The 23,446-nt window shown below is 36.3% G+C and overlaps 2 protein-coding genes across 5 annotated transcripts in view; one reads left to right on the top strand and one right to left on the bottom strand.

The window, feature by feature from the left end:
- erap1a (endoplasmic reticulum aminopeptidase 1a) overlaps nucleotides 1-16,814 on the top strand; it is a 23,076-nt gene extending 6,262 nt beyond the window's left edge. Inside the window, exons 8-19 of one of the 3 annotated variants that reach the window (XM_084399815.1) lie at nucleotides 20-151; nucleotides 237-320; nucleotides 917-1,074; nucleotides 4,664-4,752; nucleotides 4,851-5,034; nucleotides 6,525-6,681; nucleotides 7,363-7,547; nucleotides 7,627-7,788; nucleotides 8,451-8,591; nucleotides 8,748-8,829; nucleotides 9,715-9,898; nucleotides 16,221-16,814. In XM_084399815.1, the coding sequence (XP_084255941.1) occupies nucleotides 20-151; nucleotides 237-320; nucleotides 917-1,074; nucleotides 4,664-4,752; nucleotides 4,851-5,034; nucleotides 6,525-6,681; nucleotides 7,363-7,547; nucleotides 7,627-7,788; nucleotides 8,451-8,591; nucleotides 8,748-8,829; nucleotides 9,715-9,870 (1,530 nt within the window). In that variant the 3' untranslated portion in view covers nucleotides 9,871-9,898; nucleotides 16,221-16,814. Of the gene's footprint in view, nucleotides 1-19; nucleotides 152-236; nucleotides 321-913; nucleotides 1,075-4,663; nucleotides 4,753-4,850; nucleotides 5,035-6,524; nucleotides 6,682-7,362; nucleotides 7,548-7,626; nucleotides 7,789-8,450; nucleotides 8,592-8,747; nucleotides 8,830-9,714; nucleotides 10,107-16,220 lie in introns of those variants that run through there. The other 2 variants (XM_084399814.1, XM_084399813.1) reach the window with 2 other exon arrangements.
- On the bottom strand, nucleotides 13,856-23,446 carry oclna (occludin a). 2 transcript variants are annotated; one of them, XM_084399817.1, is made up of 9 exons: nucleotides 23,390-23,446; nucleotides 22,619-22,678; nucleotides 21,142-21,805; nucleotides 20,846-21,013; nucleotides 17,587-17,708; nucleotides 15,751-15,933; nucleotides 15,498-15,669; nucleotides 14,635-14,676; nucleotides 13,856-14,550 (listed from the first exon to the last, which is right to left on the bottom strand). In XM_084399817.1, exons 2-9 carry the CDS (start codon nucleotides 22,675-22,677, stop codon nucleotides 14,452-14,454), a joined length of 1,509 nt encoding a protein of 502 aa, XP_084255943.1. In that variant the 5' UTR covers nucleotide 22,678; nucleotides 23,390-23,446; the 3' UTR covers nucleotides 13,856-14,451. The 2 variants fall into 2 exon arrangements, with proteins under 2 accessions (XP_084255943.1, XP_084255942.1); XM_084399816.1 differs by lacking the exon at nucleotides 23,390-23,446 and adding an exon at nucleotides 23,185-23,319.

Genomic DNA, 23,446 nt, shown 5'->3' with positions numbered 1-23,446 from the left:
TTGTTCATCATCTCTCAAGGGAGCGTGTATCTTGAACATGCTGAGGGATTTCCTGACCCCAGAGGCTTTCAAGTACGGTATTATAGACTACCTGAAGAGACACAGCTACCAGAACACCGTCAATGCTCACCTCTGGGAAAGCCTTACCAATGTGAGTGACCTCTGTTGGTTCCTGTGTATGTTCTCCAGCACTCAAACCAATGCTCTCGAGTCCAAACGCATTTCAACCTTTTCAGATCTGCACTTCTGATGGACTGGACTCGGGGAGACTGAAACTCGATGGATTCTGTTCCAAAATTAGGGCTGAATCTCCAGCTTCTGTGAGTGCTGCATTAAATAATCTAATATGTAGCAATCATTTATCATTTTTTTTATAAATTTTTAAAGGAATGCTCTGGGTTCATAGCAACATTGACAGCATCTATATGATATGATATATGATGGGATATGATATGATAAAATATATTATATGACGATATATTATGTGATATGATATATTACATGATATATTTTATAATGTAATATATGACGTCATATTTTATAAGATATGATAATATATGACATTAAATGATATAATATGACATGAAATATTTTATATATGACATGACATGATATATTTTATAATATATTATATGACGTGATATGATATATATATGACATGATATGTTATATGATGATATTATCTGATTTATATACTATATGACACGATAAATTAGATATATGACATGATATGAACCACAAAATAAAATAAATGATTCAGTTAATGTAGTAAAACAAATCCTGTTCTAGCTGAAATGGCATTATATTATATGTAATATGTTATATTATATATCAGGTCATATCATTTCATAATATATCATATGAACCACCAATAAAATAATTCCTTTAATGTAGTAAATCAATCCTGTTCCAGCAGAAATGGTTCATGGAGGACAGTGTTGACGTTCGAGCCATCATGGACACCTGGACACTGCAGGAGGGGTTCCCTTTAGTCACTGTGGAGGTCAAAGGTCAAGAGGTCATCCTCAAACAGGAGCGCTATTTTAAAGGAGAAAAATCTTCAAAGACTTCAGGGTATGCATAATGCATACTAAACAGTATTATGCTTTAAAAATAGTATGTTACGGCATTCTGATCAAATAAGAAGTAAAAAAGAAGATATAATCATTGGTAATCAGGGTTGGATATCATTTGAATTTTAACTATTCTGATTCTGCTTATCGATTCTGATTCCTAATTTCGATTCCAGTAAGGTAAAAAAACACACATTTCACATTTGCATTTATTCTAAGTCTTATTGCAAAACATTTTATTGTACCATGAACAAAAATACACAAGGAACTCTTGCCTGAGATTTAAAAATACCATAGCAACAACAACTAGCCTAACTTATATAAATTTAAAGCATTATTACGGGCAAGTAAACACTCAGTCATTAAAAAAGACAAATAAACAAATTAGCAATCACACAAATAAATACAACTGAACAAAGATACCGTTTTAAGATTTTCAGGTATTGTGTAAATGTAAAATAACGCTGCACATTATAAATAAAATATAGTCTACATTACACATATAGTTACAAAAGTTATTCAGCCAAGAACAGCAAGTGAATTTTCTCTTTGTCTTTTGTTGTTTGATTAACTCTATTATATAGAGACAGCAGTGGGAATATTAGGCTGCTGTCACTTTAAGAGCTGCAAGAACTCCAATATACTGTTACACATGTGTTTTCTTTGTTCCCTGTTTATGTTCCAGGGTTCCCACAGGTCCCTGAAATCCTTGAAAGTTTGTGAATCTGAAAAAAATAAAATTCAAGGCCCTGGATAGTTTTTGAAAATAAACACACATAGATACAGGTCCTTGAAAGTGCTTCAGAAAAAAAGTTTTCTGAAAAAAAAAATCCATATTATTCCCTCCGGTCCGCTAATGTGTTATTTCACCAACACTTCGTGGCCTATGCGCACTAGCTTGCTTGATTTACGTTAGTTACGCGCATTTCCGCGTTACGTTAAAGGGTTAGTTCACCCAAAAATGAAAATTCTGTCAGTCATTACTCACCCTCATGTTGTTCCAACCCCGTAAGACCTTCGTTCATCTTCGGAACACAAATTAAGATATTTTTGATTAAATCTGAGAGTTGTCTCGCTCCTCCAGAGGCTTCTAAGGGACTGAAACTTGCTGGCCCAGAAAATGTATTAAAGACATCGTTAATATAGTCCAAGTGACTCCAGTGGCTCAATCTTAAGTTTATAAAGCGATGGGAATACTTTTTGTGCGCAAAAACAAACAAAAATAACGATTTTATTCCACTTTTCATTTCCTTCTCTCTGGGCCTCGGGTCTTTTCAAGTAGTGTTTAAAGGAGAAGTTCACTTTTAAAAAAACTTTTGCTGATTATTTACTCACCCCCATGTCATCCAAGATGTCCATGTCTCTCTTTCTTCAGTCGAAAAGAAATTAAGGTTTTTGATGAAAACATTCCAGGATTTTTTCACATATTATGGATTCCATTGGGACCCAAATGGTTCAAGGTCCAAATGACAGTTTCATTGCAGCTTCAAAGGGCTTTAAACGATACCAGACGATGAATAAGGGTCTTATCTAGCGAAACGATCGGTCATTTCAAAAATAAAAATAAAAGTTTACATTTTATAAGCACAAATGTTCGCCTTGCTCTGTTCTGTGATGCGCGTTCGTGACGTCAAGTAATACGCAATTACGTTGAAAAGGTCACGCTTGAAAAATTGAAGAAAATGTTCTTTTTGGCTTTTTAATATTAAAACACTCAGGATGCGCACACGAAATGGGCATTTCTAACGATAAACTGACACAAATACATTTGAAAATGTTTATATGGTCCTCCTTCCGCACATTTGTAAACACATCAAACTTGACCTTTTCAACGTAATTGCGTATTACGTGACGTCACGAACGCGCATCACAGAACAGAGCAAGGCGAACATTTGTGCTTATAAAACTTAAACTTTTTTATTTATTTTTGAAATGACCGATCGTTTCGCTAGATAAGACCCTTATTCATCGTCTGGTATCGTTTAAAGCCCTTTGAAGCGGCAATGAAACTGTCATTTGGACCTTGAACCGTTTGGGTCCCAATGGAATCCATAATATGTGGAAAAATCCTGGAATGTTTTCATCAAAAACCTTAATTTCTTTTCGACTGAAGAAAGAAATACATGGACATCTTGGATGACATGGGGGTGAGTAAATTATCAGCAAAAGTTTTTTCAAAAGTGAACTTCTCCTTTAAGCGTAGCGCGTCTGTGTTGCACGTCACCTGTGTTGTTTGTTTTTGTGCACAAAAGGTATTCTCATCGCTTTATAAACTTAAGATTGAGCCACTGGAGTCACTTGGACTATATTAACGATGTCTTTAATACATTTTCTGGGCCAGCAAGTTTCAGTCCCTTAGAAGCCTATGGAGGAGTGAGACAACTCTCAGATTTAATCAAAAATATCTTAATTTGTGTTCCGAAGATGAACGAAGGTCTTACGGGGTTGGAATAACATGAGGGCGAGTAATTACTGACAGAATTTTCATTTTTGGGTGAACTATCCCTTTAAGTGCTTCCCTCATTAGGTACTTTGTGTTTTACGTTGCCATGGTGTTTCCACGCGCACGAAACCACTACGATGGAACCTCAACGTTTGTTGTTGGACACAACAAATGTGTCTCCTGTGGTGGATTTTTCCTTTGTCTGACTACCTAGAATAAAACTGTTGCGTCTACATCGACACAGAGCGTCTAATAATCGACACTTAATAAATAAAACTGTTGCATCTACTCATCGACACAGAGCGTCTACAAATCGACACTTAATAACCTTTATACTCCAGCTCTTGCCTCTTCAGTCGACAACTGGCCGAGTCTACTAACCTACCTTCTTTGCTGCGCAGCATAAAAAACAAATGAGACAGACTTCAGTAAATGTCCCTCAGATGGTTTATTCAAAACGGCCGGGAGTTCTCGAGCAATACTCAGAGATTCTCAGCCCAACATAAGAATACAATAGCCTTTATAGGGTAAAGCCAGACACATCAAAATAGAATCATCATGACTAACATGTCATGCGCTATCAATATGATTGGTTAAATTGTTTAAAGCAAGCCCCCCCCTTTCATTACCCTTTGTTAGCTACATCAGCAAAATATCAAAAACATTGTAAGGGGTTAATATTTCAGTCAGTCATTTCACAATACAGTCAAAATAAACAGGACATTGAGTCCTTTTTCAAAGTTCCATTCGACCAAGGTTACATTGAGTCAAAAGTCTGTTAGAAGGTTAGATCATATCGAAAGTTCGTCTGGTGGCTACATCCTAAATAAAAGGAAGTAAAAGTTATCCTGTTTTATTGTTAGATCTGGAATGGAAAGTTAGTCACCATGAGACATAGAAAATGGGAAGTGTAATAAAAAGTTTTTCATAAGATGAAAATCTAAGTTCAGATTTTCATTGGTTAGTAACATAATTAATCTTATCTAATTAATCCCACTAAACTCCACATTAAATCCTTGAATTTGAGGGTATTGGACCTGGAAAGTCCTTGAAAGGTCCTTGAATTTGAAGTTAACCAAAGTGCTACATAACAGCGATAGCACATAAGCAATAATATTATTTGTTGTTTGTAATTGATGTCTCATAGTACGTCAAGCTTCCTGTGGCAGGTCCCTCTGACTTACATCACCAGTCACAGTAGTGCAGTGCAGCGATTCTTGCTGAAAAGTGAAAAAGGTGTGTGTCACGGCATCAAATATTAAACTAACCCAACATTTGTACCTTCCCAGCATGTTGTTCAGCGTATGTTGAGATCTGACTGTGTGTGTCTCCAGATGTGCTGTACCTGTCAGAGAAGGTGGAGTGGATTAAATTCAACGTGGACCTGCGGGGGTATTATATTGTCCACTATGAGTCGGGAGGCTGGGACGCTTTGATCAATCAACTCCAGCAGAACCACACAGTGTTCAGCAGCAACGACAGGGCCAGTCTCATCCACGACATCTTTCAGCTGGTCAGGTGAGGGAACGTCAAACAGCATTTGCAATGCGGTGAATTTCTGTAATACGACACTTTGGATTAAATGGAACTGGATACATATGTGACCCTGGACCACAAAACCAGTCACATGTCGCACGGGTATATCTGTGGCAATAGCAAAAAATACATTGTATGGGTCAAAATTTTCCATTTTTCTTTTATGCCAAAAATCATTAGAATATTAAGTAAAGATCAGGTTCAATGAAGATATTTTGTACATTTTCTACCGTAAATACATTTAAAAAAATTATGAGTGGATGCTGCACAATCGCGAACATAAATGGACAACTTTATAGCCGATTTTCTCAATGTTTCGATTTTTTTGCACCCTCAGATTCCAGATGTTCAATAGTTGTATCTCAGCCAAATATTGTCCTATCCTAACAAACCATACATCAATGGAAAGCTTATTTATTCAACTCTCAGATGATGTATAAATCTCAATTTCAGAATTTTGCCCCTTGTGACTGGTTTTGTGAATCAGGGTCACATATTTTGAATGTTCCAATCCAATCTGACTTCTGACCTATAATGCTGCCTGAATCATAATCATACGCTGTTCGTTCGTTGGCCAGAGGAGAACTGAGCGACTGAGCCTGGTTTCTCACAAGGGTTTTTTCTCTCTCCATTCTGTCACCTGATTGTAGTTCCCTTGCCACTGTCACCTTTGGCTTTTGGCTTGCTTAGTTGAAGACATTTAATATTCAACAATATTATTGATCTGCCTGCATTGACACCATTATATGAGAATAAACTGAGCTGGACGATAACATTATGGTTTTCTCCAGAGCGGCTATATATATAAATGAACTAAATTAATAGTTTTTTTACAACAAAGATAAACCATCACTGAATTTACTTAAGATGGACTATGACACTATTTTCTTCTAGATCTGCTGTACAGCAGAAACTAACTTTGTTGCATTATTTTCCTGTTATCTCTGTAAAGCTGCTTTAAAATAATCTGCATAATAATCCGCTATATAAATAAAGGTGACTCGACTTGACTACTGCAATAATGTACAGTATGTTAAAAAATAATGTGTGTTTTAAACAGTAAAGCATGTTAACCTGTTCTATTTCACCCAAAAAACAAAACAATGAACTTTTAAATGATCATCACATGACGACTTTAAAATATATCAAATCAAGTGTCGGTAATGCTATAGAAAGATGCACAAACACACTTTTCAAGCAAAACATTTGACAGAAATCTTTATGAAGATAAAAAACTAGTTGTGTGAACTAGAGGAGAACTGACTTCATACATCTACTAAAAATCACCCGAACACCAGCTGATTTGAAGACATCGAGACTTCATACGTGATGAAGAAATGTGACGTTAAATGAAGAGATCCTACAGCATTTGAGCACAAACGACACTTTTTTTTTCTAAAGAAAAATTATATTAAGACATTTAAATTTGTGTCAGTCATTGCAGACCTAGCATATGTTTGTCTTTCCTTCAGCATAGAGAAAGTCCCACTGGATAAAGCTCTGAATCTGAGCTTGTACCTCAGTAAAGAGTCTGAGATCATGCCAGTGACGCAGGGCTTCAATGAGCTGGTGCCGCTTTACAAACTCATGGAGAAGAGAAACATGGAGGAACTGGAGAACAAGATGAAGGTAGTGGTTGCAAAAATGATCACTTGTAATGTTTTGGATGTTAAGATAATTTCTGGTGTCTCAGTTTAGACATTGCATTTCAAATCTTTGGTTTGGATGAATAAATCAAAGTACAATTAATCATTAATTAAAAGTTCTGTTTAACTTGAAGAAATTATGACAGAAGTATATTACTATTGTACAATAGAATGTACTTCTCAAAGTAATAATAAATAAAACATCATTTTTTCAAGGAATGTCAAACAATATCACTTTTCGTTCATATTTTAACTTAAAGTTTAAACTTATGTTGTGCAGCTCTTTGCCAAAAAATTAAAGGAATTGTTTAAATTTAATTTGATTACATTTTAAAAGATTCAATTGTTAAAAGTTTTTGATTACCACTGTTTAATGATATAATACATTAGTATTAAATAAAACACAGAATAAAACAGTGACATTACAGATTTTTGTTAATAATAAAACACATTTCATAGGGCCCTATTATTTATAAAATTTTATTGCATTTTTGAATTGGTAAAGTTTTATGAATTCAATTGATTAGACATCCTTTTAGATTTTTTAAATTAAACTATTAAAACAGAATCCATTCTAATGGAACACAGAAATTTGGACAAAATAAATAGTATTTCATAGTGTACTATATTTCAACAAACTCTTGGTGGTTTTCTGTTTTAACAGGGTCATTTAGTGAAGCTATTCAAGACACTGATTGACCGTCAGCACTGGTCTGATGACGGATCTGTATCCGAGCGGATGCTCAGGAATTATCTGCTGTTGTTTGCCTGTGTCCGCCGTTACCCGTCCTGCGTCAACACCGCCACTGAACGCTTCCAGAAGTGGAAAGAATCTGATGGCAAACTGCGGTAAGAGTTTGTTTGATTCACATAACATCCACATTCTGCATACTATTTTAATTCCATGTATATCGTTTGTTTGGTTCAGGCTGCCTGCCGACGTCAGTTTGGTGGTCTACACTGAGGGAGCGCGCACAGATGAAGGTTGGGACTTCCTGTTGGAGAAATACAAGCGATCCACCTCACCATCGGAGAAGTGGATGATTAAAGCCGCCCTCGCGTACACTCCATTAACTCACAAGCTTCAGTGGTGAGTCTGGATGCATGAGGCTGCTGAGGTGTCACGTGACATTTTCAGAGCTCACCCAATCATGACATGGAGTATGAATCATTAATGAAGATCAAAAGGTCAACATTTTTGGAATATTTATCTGAAAAGATCTTCACTTTAAAAGTCAAGCAAAAGCATGATTCATCATTTCTTACCTTTTCCATCCTGAGTGTCATTAAGTGAGGAGTCCTATTATGCTTTTGTACATCTTTCTTTAGTGTGTAATGTTACTGTTTGAGCATGAAAAATCTCTGCAAAGTTACAAAGTTATTCTGTATATCAGTGTCACTGTTTCTGAACTCCCTGAAACGCCTCCATTGTAGTCTTGAGCTTCTTCCGTGAACAAACACGTCACAATATTCCTCATTTAAATAATTAATGCGCAGAATAAAGGGGCGGGGCCTGGTTGAGTTAGTTAGTAGTGTGTTAAACTGGTGGTTATGGTAAGGGGCGGGACATTTCCCAAACACACTCGAAGCGCTTGACCAATCACAACACACTGATCCAGCCGACCAATCAGAGCACAGGGTGCTTTTCAGAAGGAGGGGCTTCATAGAGACAGGAACTAAACAGAGCGTTTGAAAAAGGGCGTAATATGTAAACTTGCTCTATGCTGTGTTTTTCTTGCTCATTCTGTCTAGGCTCTTGGAAAGAAGCATTGAGGGAGAGATAATGAAAACTCAAGACCTGCCGTCACTGGTCGTCACGGTCAGTAAAAACCCAAAAGGCTTCAAACTCGCCTGGGAATTCATGAAGACCAACTGGGGGAAGCTTGTGAAAAAGTGCGTTGCAGATATCTGTCTGAAACATTATTATTGCTTTCATATCTACCTGAAGACCTTATTATATGATCAAATAAATCTTACATTCTTATGACACATAATGGCATGATAGATAGTGAATATTAGTGGTGTATTGAATCTAAATCCTGATTTTAGGTTTGATCTGGGTTCATCTGCAATATCTCGCATGGCGGTTGGAGTGACCGATCAGTATTCCACCAGAGAAATGCTTGATGAGGTACTGTTGATCTGTCATTTTGGTGACTTTTACATATGTTTTCCTGCTTAAAGTGCATTGTGTAATATTTAGGAGGATCTGTTGACAGAAATGCAATATCATACACATAACTACGTTTTCAGTGGTGCATAAAGACCTTACTTAATGAACCGTTATGTGTTTATTAGCTTAGAATGAGCCATTTCTATCTACACACACCGCGGGTCCCCTTACATTGACATGTTTCTACGGTGGCCCTATACGGACAAACGCGTTTCGTCACTATGTTGTTCTTCATGCAAAGAAGCTAGCTAAAATCAGCGAATAAAAAACTGACACAATGATGAACAAGTAATAATAATATTCGCAATAACATATCGTTTTACTGAATAATCAAGTAAACCTAATTTCTTAATTTATCTTTGTAAAGAAACCTCATTGCTTAACTGGCTACTCTCTGCTGTCTCAGACGAGACATCTTTTACTGTCGGCCACCGTAACTTCTGTTGGGTGCAGTTCGCAACCTCACCACTAGATGCCACTAAAAAATCACACACTGCACCTTTAAAGTATGAATGCAAAATGAGCACATAGTCCAAAAAAGTTAATGAAATGGTTAAATAGTGACAGCTCAAATATAAATTGAAACATTGTATTAATTATAGTCCATTGCTTGGTTTTTATTCCCCACCAAGTATTTAAAGAAATTCATTTTACATTTGATAAACACGATGAAAACTCATTTACTCATATCAGTGATATATAAAAAGCTGTTTTGTTTTATATAAAGATGGTCATATGATCTTACAAGTCATGCGCGTCAGATTATATCTGGTTAATGCCATGCATAACCAAAAGCGGTGAAAATACAAGAGCATGAAGCAGTTGTTTGTGTTGTTCCCGTAGGTTCAGACTTTCTTCAGTTCTCTAGCGCAGGATCAGGGCTCTGGGCTCCGCAGCATCCAACAGGCCCTGGAGAAAATCCAGCAGAACATCCTCTGGATGGACAAGAACGTCCCACTCCTGAAAGCCTGGCTGGACATGCAGTCAGTCCAGGATTGAGTCCTCACAACTCTAGAGACTTTTGGAGGTGTGTGTGTGTGTGTGTGTGTGTGTGTGTGTGTGTGTAACACCAGACTGCAACTAGCTTCACCTTTACAAGGGCCTTCACACTGGAAGTGTATTTGAATCAGCTCTGATATCATGATGTTAAATATGAACTTTTGAATTGGCTGTAATAAAATGTGTCTAAAGATGTGAAAAGTTCATGCAAAATATCAACTTAATTTAAAGCTGCAGTCCGTAGTTTTTCCTCTTTGTCGCCATCTCTGTTCGAAATCTGCAATTGCAGTTATTCGCGGAATTATTTGCACGGCACAGCGCGGATGAATCTAGTGTTTTGAGGAGAATGTGCGGCTGTCAGTCGCCGAGCCGGTGTGGATACTGTCATTCGCAAACAGATGCTACTTTTTGGAAGTATGACCAACAAAATGTCATCTGAACAAGTAAGTAACATCCACTTTTGTTCTGACCAACTAAGGGGAAAAAAGCATGCAGTAAATCGCGCTGATTAAATCTAACGATCGCTTATTATCATATCACGTCAAACCGTGCAAATTATACTTTGTTCTCAAATTGTTAATCTTAACAACATCAGCATTGCGTGACTACATTTAATGCCCTTCCGATATTATCCATGTTTTCGCATTCTCTTTTTTTCTCCGAAGTCTTTCGCGTTTTACAACGGGTGAATCTCCAGTTGGTGATTGTCGTTTGAACCTTTCTGGATCCCCATCAAATTGATACGTTTATATCAAGTGCAGTAAGAAAAGGCTATAAATCTCCACCTCCAGCATCCTCACACTCATAGCCGACTAGCCGAGACTCTTCTTTATGTGTACAGATGTGACGTAATGACGCAAACACATGCTCGAATTTCCCGTGGAAATCCACCAGTTCTGAATCGAGCTACGGCAAGCAGAGAGTGTTGAACACTGGCTGGTTATGTACTTGCTCAAAAATTTATTTGGGCTGTTATGGAATGCAGCTTTAAGTAATGATGCACTGATTATTATTATTTATTTTTTTACAGAAACACCAAAACTGAAATGAAAGTTTTCATTTATCCAAATAAAATGAAACTATAAATAAAGTCTAATTTAATAATCAACACTCAAATTAAAACAGAGTCGTAAATATCCATTTAAATGGCAGAATTTATTAGGGCTGGGCATTGACACAAATTTCACAATTCGATTTAGATTCACAAGCTTGCAATTAAATTTCAATTCTATTATATATTGATTCATTTGAGTATGCATCAGGTACAATACATGTCAATTATTCTCAAGGAAAAAAAATCTCTCAACTAATGTTGTAAAATAGTGAACAGTTGGGACATTACCATAATATTAAAGGTTCAAATGAACTGATTTCTATACAAATATTTTAATTGAACACAAGGCAGTTTTTATAACAACAACACTGATAACTTTTGCTTCAAATCCAATTTGGGTTTTTTATCATAAATGTTTAAACGCCTGGAATAAACACTGGTTTTCAGGACAGATTTACTCAAACACATTTAATATTGAAGAACAGGGCTTGGGCTTATATTTAGCAAAGTGCTCCTCTATAGTTATATTTTCAAGTTGACCAACAAGATCTGGACGCTGAATGGCTTTTCTGAGGTAAATGTAACGTTACGCGGCGTCAGAGATACCAAATGTCTGGAAGTTTCACCATGAAAACAACGTCTCCTTGGTCTTTTAAAATGACTGACAATTTAGTGATCAAATTTAGCACTCTAATGAAAATATCATCATATTTTTGTGACTCATTTTCAAATAAACCTCAGGAAAATGTTATGTAGTTTGATTCAAAACAGGGCATTGATTTCATACATGTAGAGGACACAAGGACTTAAATCATGTTTATCAGGCATTTTGGGACACAGAAGTCAACAGGGAAAGAAATTATAGATATTCCTATGAAATATGAGATATTCTTATGAAAATATTCCCAATGATTACTCCCATTATTACACGTCTTTTCTCATTACATGTTGTTGTCCCATGAACACATTAATATGAAAATTAGATACAGTGTATATATGCATTGCATAGAATGGTAATGGCATTTATGGTCATGTTTGCATTTCATAAAGTTAAATGGTATATCAGATCATTCTGTTATATCTTTCATAACATACTTGAGAATCATATTTAAAGTTTGGTTAAAAAAGCTTGAAGCCTAAAAACTGATTGCTGAATGAAAAAAAGTGTATTTTAAAGGTCCCATGACATGGATTATTTTAATATTTTAGAATGTTTCCTGGGGTGCCCTTATAATGTTAGTATGTTTTTAAGATCAAATTTTTTAATAATTTAGAAATAAAAGGCATATTTCCTAGCCTGATTTTAGCCTCTGATTTGAACGCTCTGTTTGAAGGGGCGTGTCTGCTGCGAGACTTCAGTGTAAACGCCCACTTCTGTGATTGGCTGCTTTGAGACTTCAGTGTAAACGCCCACTGCTGTGATTGGCTGACATGCTTGCATATGGAATAGCTAGCATTACATGTGGAACTCTCTCGAAAACTTTTACTATTACAGCTATTATACGTTTTTACTATTACAGCTGTCGAGATTAACGAAATAGATTTAGATCTATTCCCATCACATGAAAGGTTGCAGTGATGAGCACTGAGCAGATGACAGCCTGTTGATCGCGTGAATGAAGATCTTATCTTTGCAACGCAGTTACTTTCTGCACTCTCACTAATGATTTCACCAATGCAAACATGAGGTAAGTACAGTAAGAGCTTCGTTGTGCAGTGTAACAGCGTCATTGATTTCATAACGAGTTTTGGCAAGTGTCCATTGGCGGTTATGGTAAGCTGTGTGATTGACAGCTTGGGCGACTGGAAAGGGATTGTTCTTTCTGTATATATTAATCACAGTTTAAGTAAGATTATTTTCATCCTACCAAGAGAAACGATATGAAGTTGATCGTTTAGTCACTGGCTTGATTTACTGATGCATAAACAGTATTGAACGACTTTGAGAGAAGGATTATCTGTCTGAACTTGAACAATTACACATCAGACATTCACATAACCCACTGGTTCTTCAGAGGCTCAGATGAAGGAACTAAAAAAATACCTTTGTGTTCATTTGTACATCCAAACACTGAGCAACTGCCATGCTTCGCTCGTTTGCAAGCCATAATGTCTCTCAAGGAAAAACCAATATCGCGCTCGCACAGCTCATTTTCTCATTGGCAGGCCAAATTCTTTTTGCGGGCAAAGCAGAGAAAGGGGAGGTGACCTTTCCCCTTATGATGACATAAGGGGGAGATTTCTAGATTCGCCCGTCTGAGCTTTCATTTTCTCAAAAATACCCAGGGCTTGGTTTACACCCATCAAAACGTATAGCCACCGGGGGACCATAGGCAGGCTAGGGGAACTCATATTAATGTTAAAAAACCTTATAAAGTGAAATTTTCATGTCATGGGACCTTTAATTTTCTTAATCAACTGGTGTCCTGCAGAGAACATAGCATAACATAGGAATAAAATAAAAAAAAATCCCCCAAAAAATTCTTTATTCCATTTGTTTCTTATGCTCCAAACTATGTAATGACATTTACCCCACTAAATTCACAAACCTTTTTTTTCTGGATATTGTTTACAAGCGTTTTTAATTGCCGTTGAAACTGGTTGAGCAACTACATGTCACGGATTTCAATAAGTTGTATTGTATCTTTCAACATGCCTTCTATTATTCATCCATGTTTATTTTGTGCTTTAAATGGTAAAGAAGAGATTTGGACAGTGATTCGTCACACCACGTTAAAGAGCGCCAAAATGGTAGGCCTATTTATTGTTTGAATTTGAAATCCTAGATGAAATCCTTCATTACTAAATGAAACATGAACCTAATTGTGACAAAGTCAAGACTTTGTTTAGTAGTCTAAAATTAAAGAAACTGGTTTTAACAACATTTTGTGGATTTATTGACATCCTTTCAAAAACCACAAACACTTGGTCTACTGGTTAATGTATACGGTCACATTTATTATCAACAAAAATTATTTTATTAAAAGTTCATAAACAATGAAAGGAAAAATCAAAGGGTTAAACATTTAAATGACATATTTACATACCAGTAAAGAGTTCTTAAAATGGCATAAATACAGCTTAAAAGACTAATTGTTACACGTTTATCTGTAACCTTACCTAACTTATCACAGCTTAAGTACAAACAAAACCGGTTATCACGAGTTCAGACCACCCACCTGGAAAATTATTTGGCACATTTACCTCTGAATAACTATTAATAAAAAACACTACAACAGACACTGATGTACTGAAACAACAAGAAGTTCGTGTTAAATCTGTAACAGCTAATCAGACATTTGGAACAAAGAAACTACAACATACAAATGAGGATTTAGACAATAGTTAAACCTGATATTACAACTCGTTCATGAAGGATTCTGGGAAAATGTTGCATTGAGCCTCAGAATGCCTTTAATATTTACATGCATTGTCAATCAGATGTCCAGAAAGCAACACAGCCCTGCTCATGAATGGCAATGAGCCACACACACACACACTCCTCTCTAAAGCCACGGTCAGCATCTTCAGCATCTGCGGTCATAATCGCTGACCATCTTTTTGATGTGGCTCAGTTTGGCCTTCAGGTGCTTGCACCTCTTCTTCTTCACCTGGTACTCTCCGCTCTGCAGAGACAGTGGGAAACGTCAGAGAACATCCTTCACTGATGCCGGTTTCTGTGAGAAAACCAGGATTCATCTCATTCTTACCCTCTTTTTGTCCTTGAGCGCGTTGTACTCGTCCATGGCGTCCTGTTTCAAGAGAACGACTGGAGTCAGCAACACGAGCAGTGGCTCAAAACATTTTGCCATGTTAACGTTAATTATTTACACATAATACAGTGTAACTGACCGGAACATTCAACTTTAAGGCAAACAACTCATGCTCAGTCTTTTTGCCAATAAAATAATAATAATAATAATAATTAATAATAATACAAAGATTAAGAATAAAAAGTCAATCTTATTTTTAAATTGTAGGCTATTTTAATTTACAGTAGTATATTTACATTTACACAATCATATTAGCATAATGGCAGTACAAGAAATAATAATTGTATTAATATTATTGAAAGTTTTATAATACTTATTTTCAATAAATGTAATAAATTATAAATATATAGTCATAATATTAAATTGACTCATCATAATCATATTGAAATAAACAAAATGACTACAAAATATTATTGAAATAATTTTATAATAATTATTGTTATTATAAATATACCATTTTATTATATTAAGTATATTCATTTTACAGAACAATCTTTAAAATGAGCACAATGACAGTACAAGAAATAATAATTTAAATATTTTAACAAATTATTTATTTTATTTATTTATATATATATAAAAAAAAATATATATATATATATATGATCAACATTGAATCTAGAAGACTTTTCATACCATGAACTGAATACTTATTTTAAATTAAATGTATAATTTAAATTGACATTTAAATGTCCATATCATAATCCTATTTCTTGTACTGTGTTTATGCTAATTTTAATAATAGTGATCCTAATTGTATTGTAGCATTGATTAATTATCAGTAATGAAGAGTTTTGTACCAGGAACTGAGGACTGCCCTCCTGCAGATCGTCCAGCTCTCGGTCCACTTCAGCCAGACGCTTGTTGATCTGGTCCAGTTCTGCCTGCAGGTCCTTGTACTCCTGATGGTCTTTATCAAACGTGTGTTTGTAATCTTCTCTCTCTTGATTATTCACAATGAGAGGGAACTCGCTGCAAAAACAAAACCAGAGCACGTTCAGAGCGCATTTCACATGATAAACTCAAAGCGCATGATGCCAGCAGTGAACGCACCTGAAGAAGTCCTCGTCGTCCAGCTCGTCTCCAGAAGAGGCGTAGTCCGTGTCCCGGTCCCGCGCGTCAGCGGTGCGAGGGCGTCCGGCGCGATGTTTCTTAGGCCGTCCCACAGAACTGCTCATCTCCGACCCGCTGCTCATCGGGACTGAACTACGGACCGGCAGTTCATTCCGAATCTCCCTGAACACACACACACACACACGAGCAGCTATGAGCTAATGATAAAGACGCTTCGTTTCTCTATGCATCATCTTTTTACTCTTTAAATTCCTTTTATAACCCGTTTAATTTTCCTTTTATTTTGAGATATTTTAATTCCTTTCTGTGTAAAGCACTTTGAATTACCATAGTGTTTGAAACATGCTATATAAATAAACTTGCCTTGCTTAACCAATAAAACATGCAAACAAAGACACGAGCCATTTGCTCCGTCATAACCACAATGCATTGCTCTCATTCCTCCACAGAGTCGTCACTGTATCTACTATCAGGAAAGCACTTCATGAGATCAAGTATAGACAGCTGAAGTATTCATCATGCTGACTGTGATCATTCGTCTCCACAACGCATCGTATCCAGAAGTGACTCAAACCCGAGAGGAACACTGAAACGAGGAAGTGAAGTGAAAGAACGAGAAAACTTCCCTTGTGTTGCGCAACGCCTGACAAATCTTTATTTAGCGCACCTGCACAACCTGTACTGTAACTGTTCGTTTAATTAATCTCAGTTCAGTTTCAACAAGTGCCTTGCTGTCAAACTATCAAACACTATAGATTTATTTGTGAACTGGTTCTTTTTAATAGTCATTTTCAGATCATCACGATCGATAAACACGGATTAAACCCCCACCCCATCATGTCTTCAGGCCGTTTAAAGTGTGAAGTGGCTGAGCCGTTTCCTTTTTAATTAGTCTTCTGATTAACACCATCATTTTCTTCATTTAGATGCGCATTGCACACAAAAACATGAGTCAGGATTTATCACTTCCCATCCATGATTTTCTTCTTCCCTTGCCAGTTTAAAACCTGACGTATGTATGCATATTAAAAAAGGTATACACCAAATTCCTATTTCCTGTACTGTCTTTATGCTAATTTTAATAATAATAATAATAATAATAATAATAATTAATATTATTATTATTATTATTATTATTATTATTATGTTGTTGTTATTAAAATTATGTAATTAGTTCTAAATAATTATAATAATTAAAAAAATATATGTTTTCCAGTATACACTACCATTCAAAAGTTTGGGGTCAATAAGATTTTTTTCCTCAAACGAAATTAATACTTTTCACGATACTCTTGAGCAATGATATTGATCAAAAGTGACAGTAAAGTCCTGTATAATGTTATGGAAAAATATTTCCATTTCAGATAAATGCTGTTCTTTTGTACTTTATATTCATCAAAGAATCCTGAAAAAATGCATCATGGTTTCCACAAAAATATGAAGCAGCACAACTATTTTCAGTATTGATAATTATCAGAAATGTTTCTTGAGCATCAAATCATCATATCAGAATGATTTCTGAAGGATCATGTGACACTGAAGACTGGAGAAATTCAGATTTGATCACAGGAATAAATTACATTAACATATATTCACACAGAAAACAGTTACTTTAAATTGTATTAATATTCAACAATATTATGGTTTTTACTGTATTTTTGATCAAATAAATGCAGCTTTGATGAGCAGAAGAGACTTCTTTCAAACATTTGAATGGTAATGTAGATCTACACTGTCTGAACAAACAGATCAACGCCATCAAAACGTTTAAAACACAACGTGTTCAAAGCCTCATGCAGAGATATACACACTCACACAGGACTATCACTGGGGGGAGGTTTGTCATAACTGTCGTCATCTAGATCATTCCTAGACCCTCCGAACTTCACGGGATAATCAGCCAGCAGCGGATCTGGGACTCCATTCACGTCATTTACCTGCGAGAGAGAGAGAGAGAGAGAGAGAGAGAGAGAGAGAGAGAAAGAGAGAGAGAGAGAGAGAGAGAGAGAGAGAGAGAGAGAGAGAGAGAAGGAGAGAGAGAGAGAAGGAGAGAGAGAGAGAGAGAGAGAGAGAGAGAAGGAGAGAGAGAGAGAGAGGAGAGAGAGAGAGAAGGAGAGAGAGAGAGAAGGAGAGAGAGAGAGAAGGAGAGAGAGAGAGAGAGAGAGAGAGAGAGAGAGAGAGAGAGAGAGAGAGAGAGAGAGAGAGAGAGAGAGAGAGAGAGAGAGAGAGAGAGAGAGACTTTAAGATTTAAAGATTTTAAGAACAATTTCCCCCACTCCCCAAATTCTCATTATTATAATAATGTCAAAATAAAATTTATATAAATGCTAAATTAAATAAAAACGATAAAGCAAAAAAATAAAATACTAGATAGATCGATAGATCGATAGAATGTATTTTTTGAATATGAGGGAAGAACAAAACACTAAACTTGGTTCAGGTATTTATCGGACAATATTTTTGGTAAAAAAGCTACAGGTTTTATTTTATTTTAACAAAAAGCTCAAAAGGAAAAAGCGTTACAACTACAACATTATCAGATAATATTTCGTTGGCTCTCTCTTGTTTTTGCATGCATTTCCTTGTATGACAGCCTCAGGCCAAAAATTATGTCTGCACAATTCGGCATGTTTTATTGCGTTATTATTATCACAAATAAAACAAATGACTTCAAGCACAATATTTGTAATAATATTTGGATAAAGGGTGAAGACGTCAATTTTAATAGGCCGGACATCACTGGTGCCCACTACTGTGTGTACTTTATATATCCATAGATATACACACACACAACGCACACCCACAACAACAAATACCATCATGATGGGTGTAATTACTATTGCACTATTACATTGCAGTGATAAGAACAAGACTTTATATCATCAGGGATGCGCTTGTGTCATTAGGAGTTCACATTTCTGGACAGTTTTTGAGAGATTCACTCGAACGGATTCTTTGTTGCAAGGTGCAAACGGCAGGCGCGTTTCAACACGTCCATCCTGAGGGATTCAACATATACATCCAGAACATCTGCACTAGACTTCTGCAGTTTGAATCATTTCTCCTAGAATCACAGCCCGATTTAATGTGAACAACATCAACTCCTGAGAGAAAGAGAGCATGTCTTTTGCTCCACATAGGTTTGAGTTTCTGGGTGAACCAGTCCAGCCCGTCCCGAGCATATGATCCTGTCCTGAACTGAGTTCCAATATAAACTCCTTACATAAAGCCGAACCCTTTTGATGTAAAATTAAGATTCAACATTCAGCTTTTAATAAAAACCGATCGTAAAACATCAGATTTAAAACATTTTTTTTTATATAGGCTATATATTTATCCACTGAATATTTGCAAAAATGGCCCAAAAATCAAAGGACAGAAAGGCAATAAAGAAAAGATAAAGAAAAGGAGGCATTAAGATATCTAGCACATATATGTGAGTGAAACTGTCACAACAAACCACACCCAGAAACCAATGGCAAGTGCTGCCCTCCCCCAACACACACACACACACACACACACACACACACAAACAGGTCTTTCCACCTACAGCACATTAAAAGAGGCCACCTATATTCAAAACCAGACTGACATCTCTAGACTACCACAGACAAACAGGTTTGTGCTACGAGGAGCCTGGAGGAAGTTAAAGAACTCATTGTTTGGCAACAGAAATGAGCCCAGGTGTAGAATTTACATTGAAATGTCCTCCATCTTGAGTAGAATAGACCTTCTGTATGGAAAAGACCAAATTATAGTCTTTAAAGTCACAATAGACGACTAGGAGTTGTAGGACAAAGGCTTGTAGCGGAGTGATCCTAACAACACTAAACATCACAAACAACCTCCAACATTTGCACTGCATCTCATAGGAATTAATGGAGATCTCACTTTCTCAGATCTTCAGGGTTTCTGCACTACTGACATATAAAATGACATCAATCTTCCACACTGAAAAAAATGGCGTGGTATTAACTTCATTTTCTTTTAGAAATCACTAGTAAATTTCAAATAATTACAAAGAAACGGAAAGTGACGCATTGAATTAAACATTAAATTCTATAGAAAGACTGAAATTGTATTTTCTTGTAAAACATACTGCAATAATCTTGCTTTACAACTTTGAAAAATAATTTTTACAGTGTATTTGTTTGATAACTAGATACATATTTTGAAACATGTTTCGAAATGAAAAGCCATTTCTATCCAATTTAATATTTATGATTTTGATTTTTATTCATAATTAAATTTTAATTCATATATATTCATATATATTCATATATATATATATATATATATATATATATATATATATATATATATATATATATATATATATAGTATTTGTAATTTATTTTTATTTATATATTTTATTGATTTTAAATTATAAGAATTTCCATGACACATCCAGGGCTATTATTTGTTAAGACTAAACATTTATTTATATAATTGATTCATTTTGTAGCTGTTATTTATAAGAATTTCGTGACTTTTCCAGGGCTGGAGATCACAATTTCCCTGATATTTCCCTGATATTTCCCTGGTTTTTCCCTCTTAAGAAGCAGAGCCCAGTAATATCACATGCGTCTCCTCTAGAGATTCACAAGAGATCTCAACAGTGTCTCAAACTCCGCTCCCATTTGCCAAGATACAATTGTCCGCAATCAAACCTCAAAATGAACACAAACATTCCTCAAACGATCTGATCTGCGATCCACATTCATTTAATATCTCTATACTCTATGACAACCATTGACATTTTTTTTTTTTCACCCAGGGAGAAACATTTGAGACCAGATGATACTTTAAAGGGATAGTTCACCCAAAAATGAAAACTCTAATCATCATTTATTCACCCTCAAGACAAAAGAAGATATTTGGGTAACCAAACAGTTGACGGACACCAATGACTCCCACAGTGTAGTAAGAAAAATACTACGGAAGTCAGTGGTCTCCATCTTCATGGTTTCCACCATTTTGTGTAAATGATGAAATTTTTTCATTTTCAGGTGAAACATTCCTTTAATGAAACGCAACTGCATTGATTCTCCAGAACAATGAATGTCGTACTCACCCAACCCTCCACATCCGGCTGCGAGTTTAGGTCTTGGATTTCTTTCACATGGCGCCATAGGATGTTGTCCTTCCCATGATAATTGATCCTTTGACGGGTTTTAATGGCAAAAACCATGATGATAATGAGGGACACAGTGACAATAATTCCCAAAACAAGAGCGATTGCCTGGATGAGAGACAGAAAGAGGACACTACTTTGATTAAATATGTCCATTTACACAGTAAAAAAAAAAACTGTTACTAATTTACTAGTACTTTCATTTCTGAGTGAAAATGGTGCAACGTTGCGCTCACCTCCTGAGGATCCACGACGCAGTAGTGATACAGATATTGATTCACGAACGCACCCGACATCTGAGGCTGTTGGTAAGCGGCACACATGGCGTACACTTGATTGTACTGATAAGATCCGGAAGACTGTGCCATCGGGTAAATCGTCACCAGGTAGACGATGGAGGCGACCAACATGAGAAAGGCCATGATGGCGCTGACGATGATGACGGCCAGGTAAAACTTCCTACCCTGGGACACTTTCTGATGTGAGATGATCATGATGAAGATGATGAGCAAAACGATGAAGGTGATGATCGCCATAGCGATCATGAAACCCTTCCCTTGCCTGGGGTCATTCTGAGATCCTAGGATCCCATAACCGTAGCCTCCCCCATAGCCACCGGAGCCGCCATAGGAGCCGCCGCCACCATAACCTCCATAACCTCCATAACCTCCTCCGATACCTCCTCCATAACCTCCTCCGATACCTCCGAATCCCGCCGCTCCAGCATCCGTGTCCCAGGCCAGAGTGGAGGCCACGCACACGAAGATGCCCACGCAGAGGACGACCGACAGCACACACATGATCTTTATGATGCCCGGCGGTGACGTCCACCGGTAGAAGTGCTGGAACTCATCGTCAGGGTAGTACGAGTACGCAGGCTGAGACTGCGGGGCAATATTACTGCAGAGAAGATGTGGAAAACACAAATTCTGTTTAGGGACACAATACATTTTGACCAATATTTTTATGTTATGACCAACAGTTCGACACTCTTAAATGTTGGGTTGTTTCAACCCATGTTTGGGTCAACTATGGAAAATCCCAACCATTGGTTTTTAGAGTGAATAATCTAGATGGAAAATAGATAGAACGATAGAAAAATAGATAGAACAAAACAACAATAGAAAGATAGAACAATAGAAAGATAGAATGATAGATAGAACAAAAAAAAAACAATATAAAACAATAGATAGATAGATAGATAGATATCCGTTTCAAACAACAACATTTTCCTATGTCAGGTTTCAAAAGCGATAATCAGTTATAAAGTAAAAAACAAAACAAAAATCAATGTATATTTGTACAATTTCGATTTCAAATGTTCTAGTGTGATTGATAAATTGCTTAAAAACAAAGACATTAGATATATACTATATGGACTATCATATCATTTTAGTTACCAGCAATGGCAAAAAAAAATATTTAGGCCTATTGGCATTCCCAGTACTTAAGGACTTTTGAAAATAGTTACAACACTGGCTTAATCAGACTGATACTTGGGGAAAAGTTGATAGGCTATTGGCCGATAACAATATGGTCACTGGAATATGGGAACACATATTCCCAATTTGAACAACGATCCATTTTGAGGCCTTTATTTATTTATTTCCAAAGACAAAGGTCATGGATATTTTTGTTTAAATATATATAGGCATATACATAAACCCATGTAATTTAATCCAGAGAAACTCTGAGGTGAAACTCAACACTTACTATCCATTCTCAGTATTATAATCGTAGGGCGGAGGACTTCCTTTCGGCTTCGAAGACATTCTGAAAAGAGAAAGAAAAAAGAAAAAAACATTAATTTTTAATCTTCCCGGATAAGCGGAAGAAGATGTAGGCCTATGTACATTGAGTATAACACTAATATATATATACACCTCATTTTAATATTTTTAACTAAACCTCAATCGACATTATGACCAAAAACTAATATAAACTATAGCTACACCTCATTTTAATATTTTCAACTAAACCTCAATCGTCATTATGATTGAAAGGAGAACAATTAAAGCAACCATTAGTGTGTAAAACTCCGCGAACACAGTACAAAAATATAATATTCACATTTTTTAATAGAAATACAATAGTGGAGAACGGCAGATTCTGAGACTCTTCACTATGAGGCGGAAACGCGATTGAGTTGTTTCTGAAGTAAATTTTAAAGATTGTCGGCATGATCTTATAATGAACGCAGAAAGGCTTATAAAAGTTGATACGATTATGATTATTGTACGGCTTATATTATTAACTATTTATTGCAGTTTCACTCTCACCTGTTTGTGTTCTCGCGCGCTGATGTTCAGTGTGTGTCACACTGTTCAGGTGAGACAAACAACCTGTCCTCCTTAAAATGATTAAACCCCTCCCATACACACACACAAACACAGAGAGAGAGAGAGAGAGAGAGAGAGAGAGAGAGAGAGAGAGAGAGAGAGAGAGAGAGAGAGAGAGAGAGAGAGAGATTGCAGTTTCACTCACCTGTTTGTGTTCTCGCGCACTGATGTTCAGTGTGTCACACTGTTCGTCACACTGTTC

This window comes from Rutilus rutilus (genome assembly GCF_951802725.1).
Source record: "Rutilus rutilus genome assembly, chromosome: 25".
In the NCBI taxonomy this organism is placed as follows: Eukaryota; Metazoa; Chordata; class Actinopteri; order Cypriniformes; family Leuciscidae; genus Rutilus; species Rutilus rutilus.
The sequence above is the reverse complement of the archived record's forward strand: the minus strand, read 5'-3'. Positions and strand labels throughout refer to the sequence as shown.

What these genes read in the sequence shown, in the direction of transcription:
- oclna (XM_084399817.1), bottom strand. Translation starts at nt 22,677, where the DNA reads ATGTCTTCGAAGCCGAAAGGAAGTCCTCCGCCCTACGATTATAATACT. An exon ending in TATAATACTGAGAATGGATA is followed by an intron (nt 21,806 to 22,618) that starts GTAAGTGTTGAG and finishes TCTTCTCTGCAG; the next exon opens with TAATATTGCCCCGCAGTCTC. An exon ending in GCGTCGTGGATCCTCAGGAG is followed by an intron (nt 21,014 to 21,141) that starts GTGAGCGCAACG and finishes TCTCTCATCCAG; the next exon opens with GCAATCGCTCTTGTTTTGGG.